The sequence below is a fragment of the Neolamprologus multifasciatus genome, chromosome 1, assembly GCF_963576455.1.
Source record: "Neolamprologus multifasciatus chromosome 1, fNeoMul1.2, whole genome shotgun sequence".
Taxonomy (NCBI): Eukaryota; Metazoa; Chordata; class Actinopteri; order Cichliformes; family Cichlidae; genus Neolamprologus; species Neolamprologus multifasciatus.
Genome location: NC_140439.1, coordinates 6,793,258 through 6,806,825, shown reverse-complemented (window position 1 = coordinate 6,806,825; position 13,568 = coordinate 6,793,258). Strand labels below are relative to the sequence as shown.

The 13,568-nt window shown below is 40.3% G+C and overlaps 1 protein-coding gene across 1 annotated transcript; it reads right to left on the bottom strand.

Annotated features, from left to right (window-relative positions):
- Positions 1-7,302: 7,302 nt before the first annotated feature.
- Positions 7,303-13,205, bottom strand: LOC146525239 (photoreceptor-specific nuclear receptor-like). The gene is made up of 8 exons (XM_085158342.1): positions 12,384-13,205; positions 11,838-11,988; positions 11,056-11,159; positions 10,613-10,915; positions 9,794-9,972; positions 8,931-9,171; positions 8,488-8,593; positions 7,303-8,203 (listed from the first exon to the last, which is right to left on the bottom strand). Exons 1-8 carry the CDS (start codon positions 12,472-12,474, stop codon positions 8,071-8,073), a joined length of 1,308 nt encoding a protein of 435 aa, XP_085014468.1. The 5' UTR covers positions 12,475-13,205; the 3' UTR covers positions 7,303-8,070.
- Positions 13,206-13,568: the final 363 nt, after the last annotated feature.

Sequence of the window (13,568 nt, the reverse complement as noted above, 5' to 3'; positions counted from 1 at the left end):
CAGCTACTTAGTTGTAAAATTACTCTTATTACTCTTTACAATACTTTATTAATCAAATTAGTATTCCTAATATTTCCATAATAATATAAAAATACTTTTCAAATGCGGCAATGGTGAAGAAGTGCGGCTAACGAGTTTGAAATATTACTCTTTCTGGGTCACAAAATAAACTTTTAACATATTTTCAGGCTAGAATGTAGGTGTGTAAACTGCAAATATCTGCTCGATTTATCAAGACATCACATATTTGCAAAAGTGCTCCAACGTTTTCTGAGACGTCTGTTACTCACCAGCTCAATAGCTGACCGGGTGGCCAAGGCTCACTAGAGCCGGCGAGAACACCGGACTCCCGGCACATCGTTTTCAGACCCTGCGCGGTCTTTCACTACTCAGGTTAAACATGATATATAAGTCACTTAGATAACTTAAAAATGTTATTGTTTGGATTTTTTCAGTGTTCTATTTGTTCCTGAGTAAGTCGGTTTGGCTGAGATTAAAGTTTCATACAGCTGAATAAACATCAAACAGAAAACTGATTAAACAGAAAACTGATTAAACAGAAAACTGATTAAACAGTGTGAGATGGTAGAGAATTTACTCCAATGTCCTGTTATATTTTAGATAGCAAGGAGCAGACGGCTCAGTTTATTAAACTCTACCGAGACAGCTGGCGAGGCAAATCTGAAGGCTAGACCGTCCCACTTCACAGCCTCGCTTCCGGCCTTCTCGGTCTTCGGAGGATCTGGCCCATGTAGACCGCGAAGGCCAGGTCCTCCGAAGAATGCAGCCCCTGAAGTGAGACACAGCTATTGTCTTGGTGTCCCTTTGCCCTTTGTTGTGTTGTCCCTCATTCCTGCTTGCTGAGTGTCCTCATGTTCCAAGTGTCTCGTGTAGTTTCCTAGTTAGCAAATTCCTAGTCTCTCCCTAGTTAAGTTCTTTTCTATTTTTGATCCTTGTGAGTCCAGCACAAAAAGCTTTATTTTGAGCTCAGTGGCGATTCTGAGTCCTGCACATTGGCTCCTAATCTTGTCAGTAACACAGCAATATATACCTGCCAAAAAGCTGCAAAAGAATTCAGAAGCATTTCTGTCCCGTATTTGCAGACAAACTGTCAGTGTGTGTTCTGCAACATTCACACTAAAATTTGAGTGAAAATGGTTCATCTGGAGTAAAAAAAAGTGAAAAAGTAAAAAGTGTTTTTGCTTCTACCAGCAGTCTTAAAGATGTCTCACCAATGTTTTTCAGTTTTGTTTTTTTCATTGGTTGTCACTGAGAAAGTGGATGGAAAGGTGTCACATACATAGGGATGGGTATCGTTTAGGTTTTATCCGATACAGGTGCCAAACCGGTACTTTTGAAATGGTGCTTAAACGGTGCCCAAACCGGTGCTTAAAGAATGGAAAACACAAAATTGGTCAAAAAACCTCTCATGTTCAGCTGTTTTTTTGTAAAAAGATAACAATGTTAGTCTTTTCTGCAGGTATAGGGCATACAGTTGTGGTCAAAAGTGTACATACACTTGTAAAGAATATAATATAATGGCTCTACCGAGCGTCCCGTTATTTCTAAAACTCTGATTTTTCCCTGATAGAGTGATTGGAACAAATACTACTTTGTCACAAAAAACATTCATGAAGTTTGGTACTTTAATGACTTTATTATGGGTCAACAGAAAAAAGTGATCACATCTGCTGGGTCAGAAATATACATACAGCAGTGCTAATATTTGGTTACATGTCCCTTAGCCATTTCCACTGCAATTAGGCGCTTTTGGTAGCCATCCACAAGCTTCTGGCAAGCTTCTGGTTGGATCTTTGACCACTCCTCTTGACAGAATTGGTGCAGTTCAGTTAAATTTGATGGCTTTCTGACATGGACTTGTTTCTTCAGCATTGTCCACATGTTTTCAATGGGGTTTAAGTCAGGACTTTGGGAAGGCCATTCTAAAACCTTTATTCTAGCCTGATTTAGCCATTTCTTTACCACTTTTGATGTGTGTTTGGGGTCATTGTCCTGTTGGAACACCCAACTGCGCCCAAGACCCAACCTGTGTGCTGATGATTTTAGGTTATGTTGAAGAATGTGAAGGTAATCCTCCTTCTTCATTATCCCATTTACTCTCTGTAAAGCACCAGTTCCATTGGCAGCAAAACAGCCCCACAGCATAATACTCCCACCACCATGCTTGATTGTAGGCATGGTGTTCTTGGGGTCAAAGGCCTCACCTTTTCTCCTCCAAACATATTGCTGGGCATTGTGGCCAAAAAGCTCGATTTTTGTTTCGTCTGACCACAGAACTTTCCTCCAGAAGGTCTTATCTTTGTCCATGTGATCAGCAGCAAACTTCAGTCGAGCCTTAAGGTGCCGCTTTTGGAGCAGGGGCTTCCTTCTTGCACGGCAGCCTCTCAGTCCATGGAGATGCAAAACACGTTTGACTGTGGACAATGACACCTGTGTTCCAGCAGCTTCAAATTCTTGGCAGATCTGCTTTTTGGTGATTCTTGGTTGACTCTTCACCCTCCTGACCAATTTTCTCTCAGCAGCAGGTGATAGCTTGCGTTTTCTTCCTGATCTTGGCAGTGACGAAACAGTGCCATGCACTTTATACTTACAAACAATTGTTTGCACTGTTGCTCTTGGGACATGCAGCTGCTTTGAAATGGCCCCAAGTGACTTTCCTGACTTGTTCAAGTCAATAATTCGCTTTTTCAGATCCATGCTGAGCTCCTTTGACTTTCCCATTGTGGCGTTTGTGGGCGTTTGTATCCAATGAGCCCTATTTAACTGGCCTGAGAGAAGTCACCAGCTGTCGTCACTCATAATCACTCACAAGCAGTTACGAGGCCATGCTATGAAGCTCAGTTCACTGACAACTTTCTAAGTCACCAAAATTGCTAATTCATGTTGCTGTATGTATATTTCTGACCCAGCAGATGTGATCACTTTTTTCTGTTGACCCATAATAAAGTCATTACAGAACCAAACTTCATGAATGTTTTTTGTGACAAAGTAGTATTTGTTCCAATCACTCTATCAGGGAAAAATCAGAGTTTTAGAAATAACGGGACGCTCGGTAGAGCCATTATATTATATTCTTTACAAGTGTATGTACACTTTTGACCACAACTGTATATGGTATCACTCTGGGCTGGAAGCAGTGCTTAAACAATGGAAAAAACACAAACTTTGTCCAAAAACCTCTCATGTTTAGCTGTTTTCCACTTTTTCTTTGGTCATTTTAGCCTTTTTGGCCAGGGTGAAAGGAGTATCTGCCATCAAACAAGAAGACAACCGCATGTAGCTATGATGGTGTTTGCTAGTTCACGTTACATGCATTAATTTAATAACGTGGTTAGCTTACTCAACGTAAATTACACACTAACAACATTAAGCTACTCACGCAGAGAAGAACGGCTGCTGCTGCCATCATCATTTCTGCTACACTGGCAGGGCTAGGGGCCAGGACTCTCCTCTTCGGGTTCTTGGGGGATGTTGCTAACTCCGGTCCAATAACAGGCACCACACCAGCAGTAGATGTGCTCGGTGTGAGGTCTGGCAGCAAGCTATCAAATACGGCGCATTTCTCGGCTTTAAAAAAAATGCATTGCTAGGTGTTTCATCGGATTTAAAGTGTGACCTCCTTTGACAGTATCAGCTTAAAGCACTTGTTGCAAGCTGCTGAGTTTGCATCTTTTGCTGTGAAGTACAGCCAGACTTTTAACCCTTTGCCTTGGGCATTTTTAATCTGTAGCTCTGCTCTAAAAGAACGTACGTACCTGGACCCGCCTACTATCCTCGAAATGTAAAATGATTGGCTAGAATCTAAAGTGTATCATTCCATACCAGTTGGTGGCGGTAATGCACCTTTCGGTTGTTTGCCAACCGCCAATACAAATGTAAGGAAGAAGAAAGTGTATCACAGCTCAGGAAAAAAAAAGCACCGAAATAAAGCACCGAAATGTGCGCTGCTTTTCGGTCTGGTTACTACCGTTTATGTCAGAACCGGTGCCATGATGGCACCGGATACCTACGGTGGCCCCTAGAGACAAAGCACGTACAAACTCCAAAACACTTGCAAACTCCAAAACACATGCAAACTCCAAAACACTTGCAAACTCCAAAACACATGCAAATGCCAAAACACTTGCAAACTCCAAAACACATGCAAACCCCAAAGCACATGCAAATTCCAAAACACAACGGAAGTGCTCCAGGACGCTAGGGGCAGTGTTGAGCTCGATTTGCAAAATAAACGGCAAGTTTGTCTGTATGGGACGGTCTAGTCTCTGTCGCGCTTCCCAGGTTGCCTAGCAACCATGATAATAACCGCTGGTAACGTGTCATACAATTTTGTTTGACAGAAATGAAGGAAAACATATTTTGTTCATTTGTTTGTTTGTTTCTACAAGAGCTTTGTGTGATTTGATAAGTATCTGAGGTTGAGACCACAGGACAGTAAAACATGATTTTTGGGCTTCATTTCTGTACTGAACAGTCATTTAAGATTAGTTAGTAAATAACAATTAGCTAATGTTGTTCATGAGACTAAAGTCATATCACTTTGGTAATGTAAATATAATATGGCCAATATTATAGTTATTATATTAATCATTATTAGCTATTACAGCAGTGAACATGAACTCTGTGTCAAATACTGAGCCACAGTAGATTCAAGTTGCAGTTATTTATAGGTCTTATCACCTTAAATCTTCACTCAAAGACAAGTATCTTTGACAGTGCATATATAGGTGTATCATATATAAGAGAGAAATGTTGTTCCTTCAGTATGTTGGCATTACTAAATTTGGCTCATTGCTTACATACGTGTGTAAAAAGAAATTATATGAGCTGTGATAACTGTTTCTGATAAAATGAAGAGTAGACTGATATATTGAATATTCCTTTATTGGGTGAGAAAATCAGACCATGTCATAACTGCTTTAAGTCATACAGAATAGATATCAGAGCCTTAAACAGGCTGACTTCTGCTAAATGGGTCAAACTGGGCAGAAAGTATACAAACACATAGCATCATTATAGAATATGATGTAACACTATAGATCAACTTACCTCAGAATATATAAAGCATATAAACAATTACAGCAATATGATGCAACAAACACAGCACTGCTACTAATCCAAAATACTCAAAGCTTCATAGAACTGAAACAAACATTTATTTTTAGGTCCATTCAGCTGCTGATACATACTTTAGGTTTCTGAATATTAAACTTGTTTCTTCCTTTCATAGTGTGTAACTTGAAGGCCCTGAGTACTTTCTCCCACACTGCAAACACTGGAATGATAAAATTATTTGAACATTACCTAATAAGACTGATTCAGGACAGACAATTAGTTATGTTAAACTTTCCTAGCAGTCCTTCACAAACAGGGAACAGTCTGTCTATTCTCTCCATCTGTCAGCTGCTGCTGGCTCTTCCTCCTCCTCTTCCTCACACACTGCTGAGTCCTGGTGGATCATCAGGGATGCAAAGCCTCACAGATGATGTGCAGCAGTGAGTCCCTCAGTCTGTCCTCACTCTGGACACTTGCAGTTGTCACACATGGAAATCAAATGCGTGATAAGCTGCAGGATTCAAACACAAATGTAACTTATAAATACATGTTCATACTTTTATTACACAATCAGAGAGAAAGAAAAAGAGAGAGAGTGCAGGACAGACAGACAGGTGACAGCCTCAGGTGTATACACTGCTACAAAACAGCACAAAAGAAGGAGGACTGTGTTATTACGAAACAAGAAGAGTTCCCAGATGGTACAGTGGACACGTGTGTGACTCCTGTGATTAAAGCACCTTTCTTTCAGCTTAACGAGTGAACTGTCAGCTCGTTCAAACACACGTTAAAGTCCGTTTGGCTCTACACCACCGAACAGTGGCAGCAATATAACATAGCTAACATTAACAGTGCAGTGAATCCTGCTTGTGCCGTGATATTCAGGACTGCAAACCGAGCAGCATCACTGACTTTCAGCCTGTTGTGTTTGTGGATATATGACTGACTTTAATTATCCATAAAATCATCACATTCTCTGTAAGATTAAAGTCAACTATTGAACGGCGTATATTTTGGAGTAAAGGCTTTAAAACAAGTTAGTACAAACATCGCTAATGTCACATAACTTTCCCGACATGTGGCCAACAGTAATGTTTTAATGTTCTTCATTATAAAAAACATTTGCGCATAAATAAGTGACATAATATTCAGTACTTACTTCTGAAAGTTTACTCTTGGCGGCTCCGCTTCAGCCGTTTTTTTCGGCAAAATTATCCACACCACAGGCGAGCTATGAAATCTGGGATATGTTGGGCCATGAAGGCTACAGCGACCCATTCTTAAAATTCAGGGAAATTAAGGACGCATTTGAGGGCCGCATTTCGAGCAGCCTTTGAATTGGGACAGCCTTCGTCGTGTCGCTGTGACGTAATCGGCCTTAAAATGCGGACTTTAAGGCTGCAGACCCCAAATCCGGTCATTGGTACATCCTGGCTTGTGTAGTTACTAGGTAACAAAAGCTCAACACTGCCCCTAGCGTCCTGGAGCACTTCCGTTGTGTTTTGGAATTTGCATGTGCTTTGGGGTTTACAAGTGTTTTGGAGTTTGCATGTGTTTTGGAGTTTGCATGTGTTTTGGAGTTTGCAAGTGTTTTGGAGTTTGCATGTGTTTTGGAGTTTGCAAGTGTTTTGGAGTTTGCAAGTGTTTTGGAGTTTGCATGTGTTTTGGAGTTTGCATGTGTTTTGGAGTTTGCAAGTGTTTTGGAGTTTGCATGTGTTTTGGAGTTTGCATGTGTTTTGGAGTTTGCAAGTGTTTTGGAGTTTGCAAGTGTTTTGGAGTTTGCATGTGTTTTGGAGTTTGCATGTGTTTTGGAGTTTGCAAGTGTTTTGGAGTTTGCAAGTGTTTTGGAGTTTGCATGTGTTTTGGAGTTTGCATGTGTTTTGGAGTTTGCAAGTGTTTTGGAGTTTGCATGTGTTTTGGAGTTTGCATGTGTTTTGGAGTTTGCAAGTGTTTTGGAGTTTGCAAGTGTTTTGGAGTTTGCATGTGTTTTGGAGTTTGCATGTGTTTTGGAGTTTGCAAGTGTTTTGGAGTTTGCATGTGTTTTGGAGTTTGCAAGTGTTTTGGAGTTTGCAAGTGTTTTGGAGTTTGTACGTGCTTTGTCTCTAGGGGCCACCGTAGATACCGGTACCCATCCCTACACATACATGATGCTGTCATTCCAACACACCAAAATAATGAAGTTTCACTTAAGGCTGAATGACAATGTTTTCAAATGACTCCACAGCTGTATTTAAGAGAAACAATAAGAAAATTGATACAGTTAATGCTTAACACAAAGACATAAAGTGAAATGTCACTCTCCACGTCTGTGGAAAGCAGTAATGCTGATACGCCAGTATAAGCATTAGTCTTACTCACACTTTGCTTAATTTTCGTAATTCTAATTTAAATAGCAGGTACAGATTAAAGGGGCTCAACTTACATCTTAGTCATCTTTTTTATTATATTCATTGTGTGTGAGAGTGTGTTGAAGGATCTGTGTATTAACCAGACAGAAGAGGGCACTGTTTCATGGTTTCAGTGCAAGCTCTTAGTAACATAGCAAGTATACTGAAAACATTCATGTTCCATAGAATTAAAGCAACAGGTATATTTTTGATTTTTTCTTCTTTGTTTTTACTTTTTCAAGGCGTAACAACATAAATACAAGAGTCACATTAACGTCAGCAGGGCCACACACACTTTACCAAACAAATTACACTATTACCAAACAAAGTATTTTTATTGAAACAAACAACAACAACAAAACTAGTATGACCATAACTTCAAATCAGAGACTCTTGATATAATACAAAGAAAACGCATTATGACAAAAACTGAACTGAATTTTCTTCTTTGTCAAATTAACTGATGTGGAAGTGACAAAAGAAGACAATAAAGTGGCCAAAAAACAACAGCATGCAGAATCTCTTATACAAAGCAAATATCTGTCAGTCATCATCCCATCCAAAGCAGGAGATTACTGATGACTGCATGGGTTTCTCTGTGATACTTTTAGTTTTTGAACATGTCACACAGCAATTTCTCCATGGGAGTGTTTCCAATGGTTCTGTGGAAGAACAGCAGCTCTATCCGCTCAGAATTCACAAAGCGCAGAGAGGGAAGGAGAAGAAGCAGCTTTCCGAACCTAAACACAAAGATTATAATAAAATTAAGGCCATGTCAAATGATTTAAAGCAAAAGCCTTTCACATTGTAGAATCAGTTAAAAAGAGAAATCAGTTTTTTATATAAAACCTCAAATTAAGGATGCTTGTCATGAAACAGAATGAAGGATTGAAGGTTACTTTCAAATCCAGAAATCAACTTTTAAACATAATAAAGAACAAAAATTCTGTGTTTTGTTGTAAACACACTGGAGTTTTGTTTTGTGTTCCATTAAATTGGTGACCTTTATCAGGTAGGTTGTTACCTGGCTGGTTGGCTAGGGTAGTGTGACCGTATGTGTTGTCCCAGCATGACTTGCGACTGATCCTGCAGGTTCTCCACTTGTTCTGGATCTTTCAAACCTCGAGTCTCTGTGAAGCAGAAGAAATACTTTATGGAATTTTTGCTTTCTAGGGAAAACTGTTCCTGACAAAAATTGCATTCCATGTAATAAAAAAAAAGACTCTATAATTTTGATGTACCATACTTATGGGCATCATAATTATAAAGTGATGATATGATTACTAAATGACATGTATGGTAATATAGTGATCTTAATTAAATAAAACACACTGAGGGAAATTTTAGCCTCTGCGTGGTGCTTATCTCTTGAAAACAATGACAGTGGACATAGCTAAGTACTGTGATCATGTTAAAGGTAATCTGCCAGACTGTAGACAAGCAACTGAATAGTGTTTTGTTCCTCACCTGGCTTGAAGAGCACAATGGCCTTCAGGCAGGCGAACTCGGTAGGATCAACAGCGAGGGCCTTGAAGCGGCTGAAGACCTCCTGTAGGAGGCGCAGGTCCAGGCTAGTGTAGCTGGTTTTTCCCTGCATGCCAGGGCAGAGGTCTGGCAAAGACAGCAGTGGGCAGCTGTCTAGTGGCAAAGACCACTGGATGGCGCAGAGGAGGAAGAGTTCACTCCATGCTTCCTCCAGCAGGATGACCTGGTGAAGAAGAAAAACCAGAAACTGAATATGCACCCCTGTACTCAGCTTCACTGTCGACCCAAAGAAATCACAAAGAAAAACTATAGATGCTCATTCCTGACATTCCCTTTTATTGCAGAGCCAATCACATTGTAATGTTGTCAAACAGGAATGGGACCACTAATTCCGTGTTCACTTACTTATTTATAGTCAGACAGTATTTGTGGTACTATTAAATGTCATATTGTCATTTCATGATGCTGAATGTGCTTTGTGGTCATTGTGGCCATGTCATGAATGTCATGAACATGAAGTTACATCAACATATGTAATCCTGTAAGCACATAATGACATCGGTATTTGGAATTTACAGATAAAAATAATAATTTCTCTCTTTTTCTGTCATTGTCGCATATAAAGATAAATCATGATTCAATATATTTTTAGATATAAAAGAGACATCTGAATTTTATTTTTTTTATCTCTGTAACTTTAATTTGTCTTTTATCATTATACTTTTTTTCTAACAAGAATAGAGGTCAATTTTAACCTATTAAAAATAGTTACAAATGCAAAGTGAAAAAGTTTATAGAGACTATCTTTAAAAAAACAAACAAAAAAACCCTCACTTTCAGCTTACCTGGTCTCTAAAGGGCAGGTTGGAGAAAACGGGCAGGTTCTTGGCCCATTTCACGGACATGAAGAGAAGCCTTGCTGAGGTCTCGTATACATTTTCAGAACCAGACGGGTACAAAGCCATGTGGTACTCTGAAGACGCCCGCTCTGGTTCATTGCTGGTCACATCTATGTTTTCATCAACTGAAACAGAAAAGATGAGCTCAGAATCAAGAGTGCAGAGGGAAAAAAAACAACTTGTTGCATAGACAGATGAAACTAAACTTCAGGTAGTTGTGATGATCTTCAGTTCAGGTTAGATTAGACTTTATTACTATGTAATAAAGTCATAAAATTTGAGCTCCAGCTGAAAGTCAGCAGCTGCCCATATGGACAAAAAAAAGTCTCTCTAAGACTAAAGAACATGTCATCATAGTTTCACATGTTAGCATTTTGTACATGCTACTACTTGCCTGATGTTTGCAAAATAGTAACTTTAAAATATTAAATTGAATTAGAAGAATATTTAAGCAGAGTTGCAAATTTGGTTAGCTAGTAAAGATAGTGATCACTCCAGAATGGGATTGATCATCATGGTGATCTCATCATGCTCCGGTAAGTGGAGATGTAACCATGACAGATTTGAAATCAACCCCACCTTCTTCACTGCCCACCTGATAACACCCTCTTATGCTCTGCTTTTTGTACTGAACCCCAATTATTTGCGTTTTACCCAAGAATATGTGTTTTCTAACCATCATTTCCCCTGCAAGTCCTAATGTGAAGGAGAAAGCTTCACCTTAAATTTACAGCAAAAACCTTTCATTTGACAACTGTTGCTCACCATCCTCAGGCTCCAACTTGGCACAGGTCTCAGCTGTCATGAGGCTTGCCATAAAGCGGTGGTTGTTCTGGGGACTGATGCAGCGCTGGGTTGCAACAGAGGAAGTGATGGACATGGAGGAGGTGATGTGGGGCCACGTGATGACAGAACCATTGGAGGATGATGAAGAAGATGAGGAAGAGGAGGAGGAGGAAGAGGAGGTGGGTTCCCGTGTGGTGGCCAGGTGTTCCTTCTCCGGGTCCACATCGATGGAGTCCAGGCGGACCTGAGCTGTGCTGCGGGGCTGCCGCTCGTTCTGAACCGCTGCAGGGGGAGACAGAAAGGCGCAACCTGTTATCTAAGGTGATAATACAGGAATGATTTTAACCTCTCACAGGTTCATGTTTGAGTTCCACTGGACACCAATCAGTTTAATGAAGCTCATGAATGCTAAAACGACTCACCGTCCTTATTCATGCCCGCCTGCAGGCACTTTTTCAGCCGACATGCCTGGCACTGGTTACGATGAGCCTTGTCCACTGGACACATGCCTGTACCGGCCTGGCACCTGTTAACCAACAGTCACGCATTTTAAAGGGAGAGTCCACTCAAAATGACAAAATAACATTCACTTATTTTCTTGTGGCTTACAGAATATTGAAAGCAGTGAGAACATAATAATTACTAAAGATCAGAATGTATATGGAAAATGTCTGAATTCTGAATAAACCAGTGTGGTTAAGTCCTTAATTTTAACCTGCCATTCATCAAAAGAAAAACATCAAAAGTGAAAAGAAAAGTTTTGGGTTCTACTTTTAATCACAGATGGAATGAAAGGTGTACTAATACCCCGGGGATTTTAATATATATTTATTAAAGCTATTTATGTTTTATGGCTTTAAAAGTTACTTTATGTCAATATTATTATTATTATTATTATTATTATTATTATTATTATTATTATTATTATTATTATTATTATTATTATATTTGAGTGCAAAAAGTGCATTTTTTTTTCATTCACAGTGACTTGCTGCTACAATTTTTTTTTAATCTGAAAGGCATTTACTTATACAGTAATAGGAAACACTTTAATTTAGAATAATATTTGGCAAAATATAGGGTTTGTAGAGGCTAAAACCAGAGTTTATATTCCTTTCACCTTGGATATTGACTATTTTAAATAGATGAGGAAACGTCACACGATGAAGCTGGAATAACTGTCTACAGCTGAGTTTTCTCTTGCCTGTAAATGAGTCTCCTCCTCACACTGCGCTTGAAGAAGCCGCTGCAGCCGTTGCAGGCGTAGATGCCATAGTGTTTCCCGCTGCTGGTGTCTCCACACACTTTGCAGACCAGAGCTGGGCTCAGAGCTTTGCCCGGTGCAGGACTCTTGGCTGTGAGTCAAAAACAGTCACAGAGTAGGTCGGTTATTGCCACTCATTAGGGCTGGTATTGTTTCATACATGTGCCTGCCATCTGTACAGTCAGCTCTGTCTGCTGGTAGCAGGACAGTCTGTCTAAACACTCACAAAAATTGAATAAAATCCTTAATTATAATTTAAAAAAGCATTGCTGGCTCATAATTATGTGTTTTATGAGAGTTTTTAATGTTTTTGTGTTGGATTTCATTCATAACCCGATGCATAACCCGATAATTGAAAAAATTTCAGGTGTTTCAAACTTTCATATTGTTTAAGTGCTAACTTTTCCTCCCTGTTACAGAGCCAAGTCAGTGTTACACTCTTCAGACTCCATTGGCAACTTGTTGTCGTTGGTGTGGAGCTCTTACCTCCCCTGCTGTCATCAGTCCCACCGCTGCCAGATGACTCGGTGGGGGAAGAGGATGGCATCATGGGTATCTTTGTAAGGTGATCCTCCATTATTTTTCTCTCAAAATATCTCCTCTAGTGATTGACGAAGGCAGATAGGAAAAAGTTTTGGTCCTCTTCTGCTCAGTTGCTTCAAAGAAAAATACGTAGGGCCGCAGGGCCTCCGGTGGTCCCCGGTGGACAGATGGCAGGGTGAGCCCGTGCTGTGTGTTGCAACCTCTTCTGTGGTTGTTCAGATGAGCTGGGGTCCTGTCATGAGCTCCAGCTGACACTTGTTGCACGTGAACAGGTTGTGTGCGCGTGTGTGTTCCCTCCGATGTCTGTCACTGTCTGTGGGCTCTCCTCAGCAGCAGGTCCTCAAAAGGGAACCCGGGGGGTGGTGGAGGGGGTAGGATTAGCCCCAAGCGCTGTGTAAGCAGCATGCTTATTTGTCATCCTCTTAATCTTTACTGTTCATCTACTGATCAATCAGTCACATTGCCAGCACAATGGTGCTGCTCAGACATGGATCGTCATGAAGTCTGCAAACAAACAAACAAGCAAACAAACAAAAAAGAATCAGCAATGACAACAAAATCTCCAGCTCTGTGCTGGAAGTCTTGTAACTGTAGACTAGTCCCCATCCAGGCACTCCTCCTTGTGTCTCCTCTGTCTACATCAGTCAACACTCCTCTTCAGTATCTGCATTTAAAAGGACGATTACATGAGGCACACATTATTATATTTACCAGCATCTTCAATTTGTATTTCCCCTCCTTTTCTTTTCTTTTTCTTTTTTTTTTTGCCTCCTGAATTCCAGACCCATTTCCCCTTGCTGTATATTTGATCTGTGTGATTGCCTCCTATTCATAAAGACTCCCAGTGTTTGCAGAGGAGCTGCCTATTAACTCCCATTTCTACCCCTTTTTTTTGTCAAACTGGAGATCATCCACTTCCTCAGGTTGCCAGGAGAGAAAGGTCACAGAGAGAATGATGGAGTTTTGGGGGGCTGATGTGATGGTCAGCACTAATTTGGCTCATTCATGAGGTTTTCCCATTTATTATTGAGAAGCTAGAATTATCATACATGTGGAATTTACATAAGCGGCAGTTTATTAGCCAGAGCAGGTATGAGATTGGATCTGGTGAGGAAGTGAGGAGAAGCG

Coding starts and splice junctions, on each gene's coding strand:
- LOC146525239 (XM_085158342.1), bottom strand. CDS start 12,474: ATGGAGGATCACCTTACAAAGATACCCATGATGCCATCCTCTTCCCCC. Junction 11,160..11,837: donor AGGAGGAGACTCATTTACAG/GCAAGAGAAAAC, acceptor GTTGGTTAACAG/GTGCCAGGCCGGTACAGGCA. Junction 8,594..8,930: donor CATTGTGCTCTTCAAGCCAG/GTGAGGAACAAA, acceptor TCTGCTTCACAG/AGACTCGAGGTTTGAAAGAT.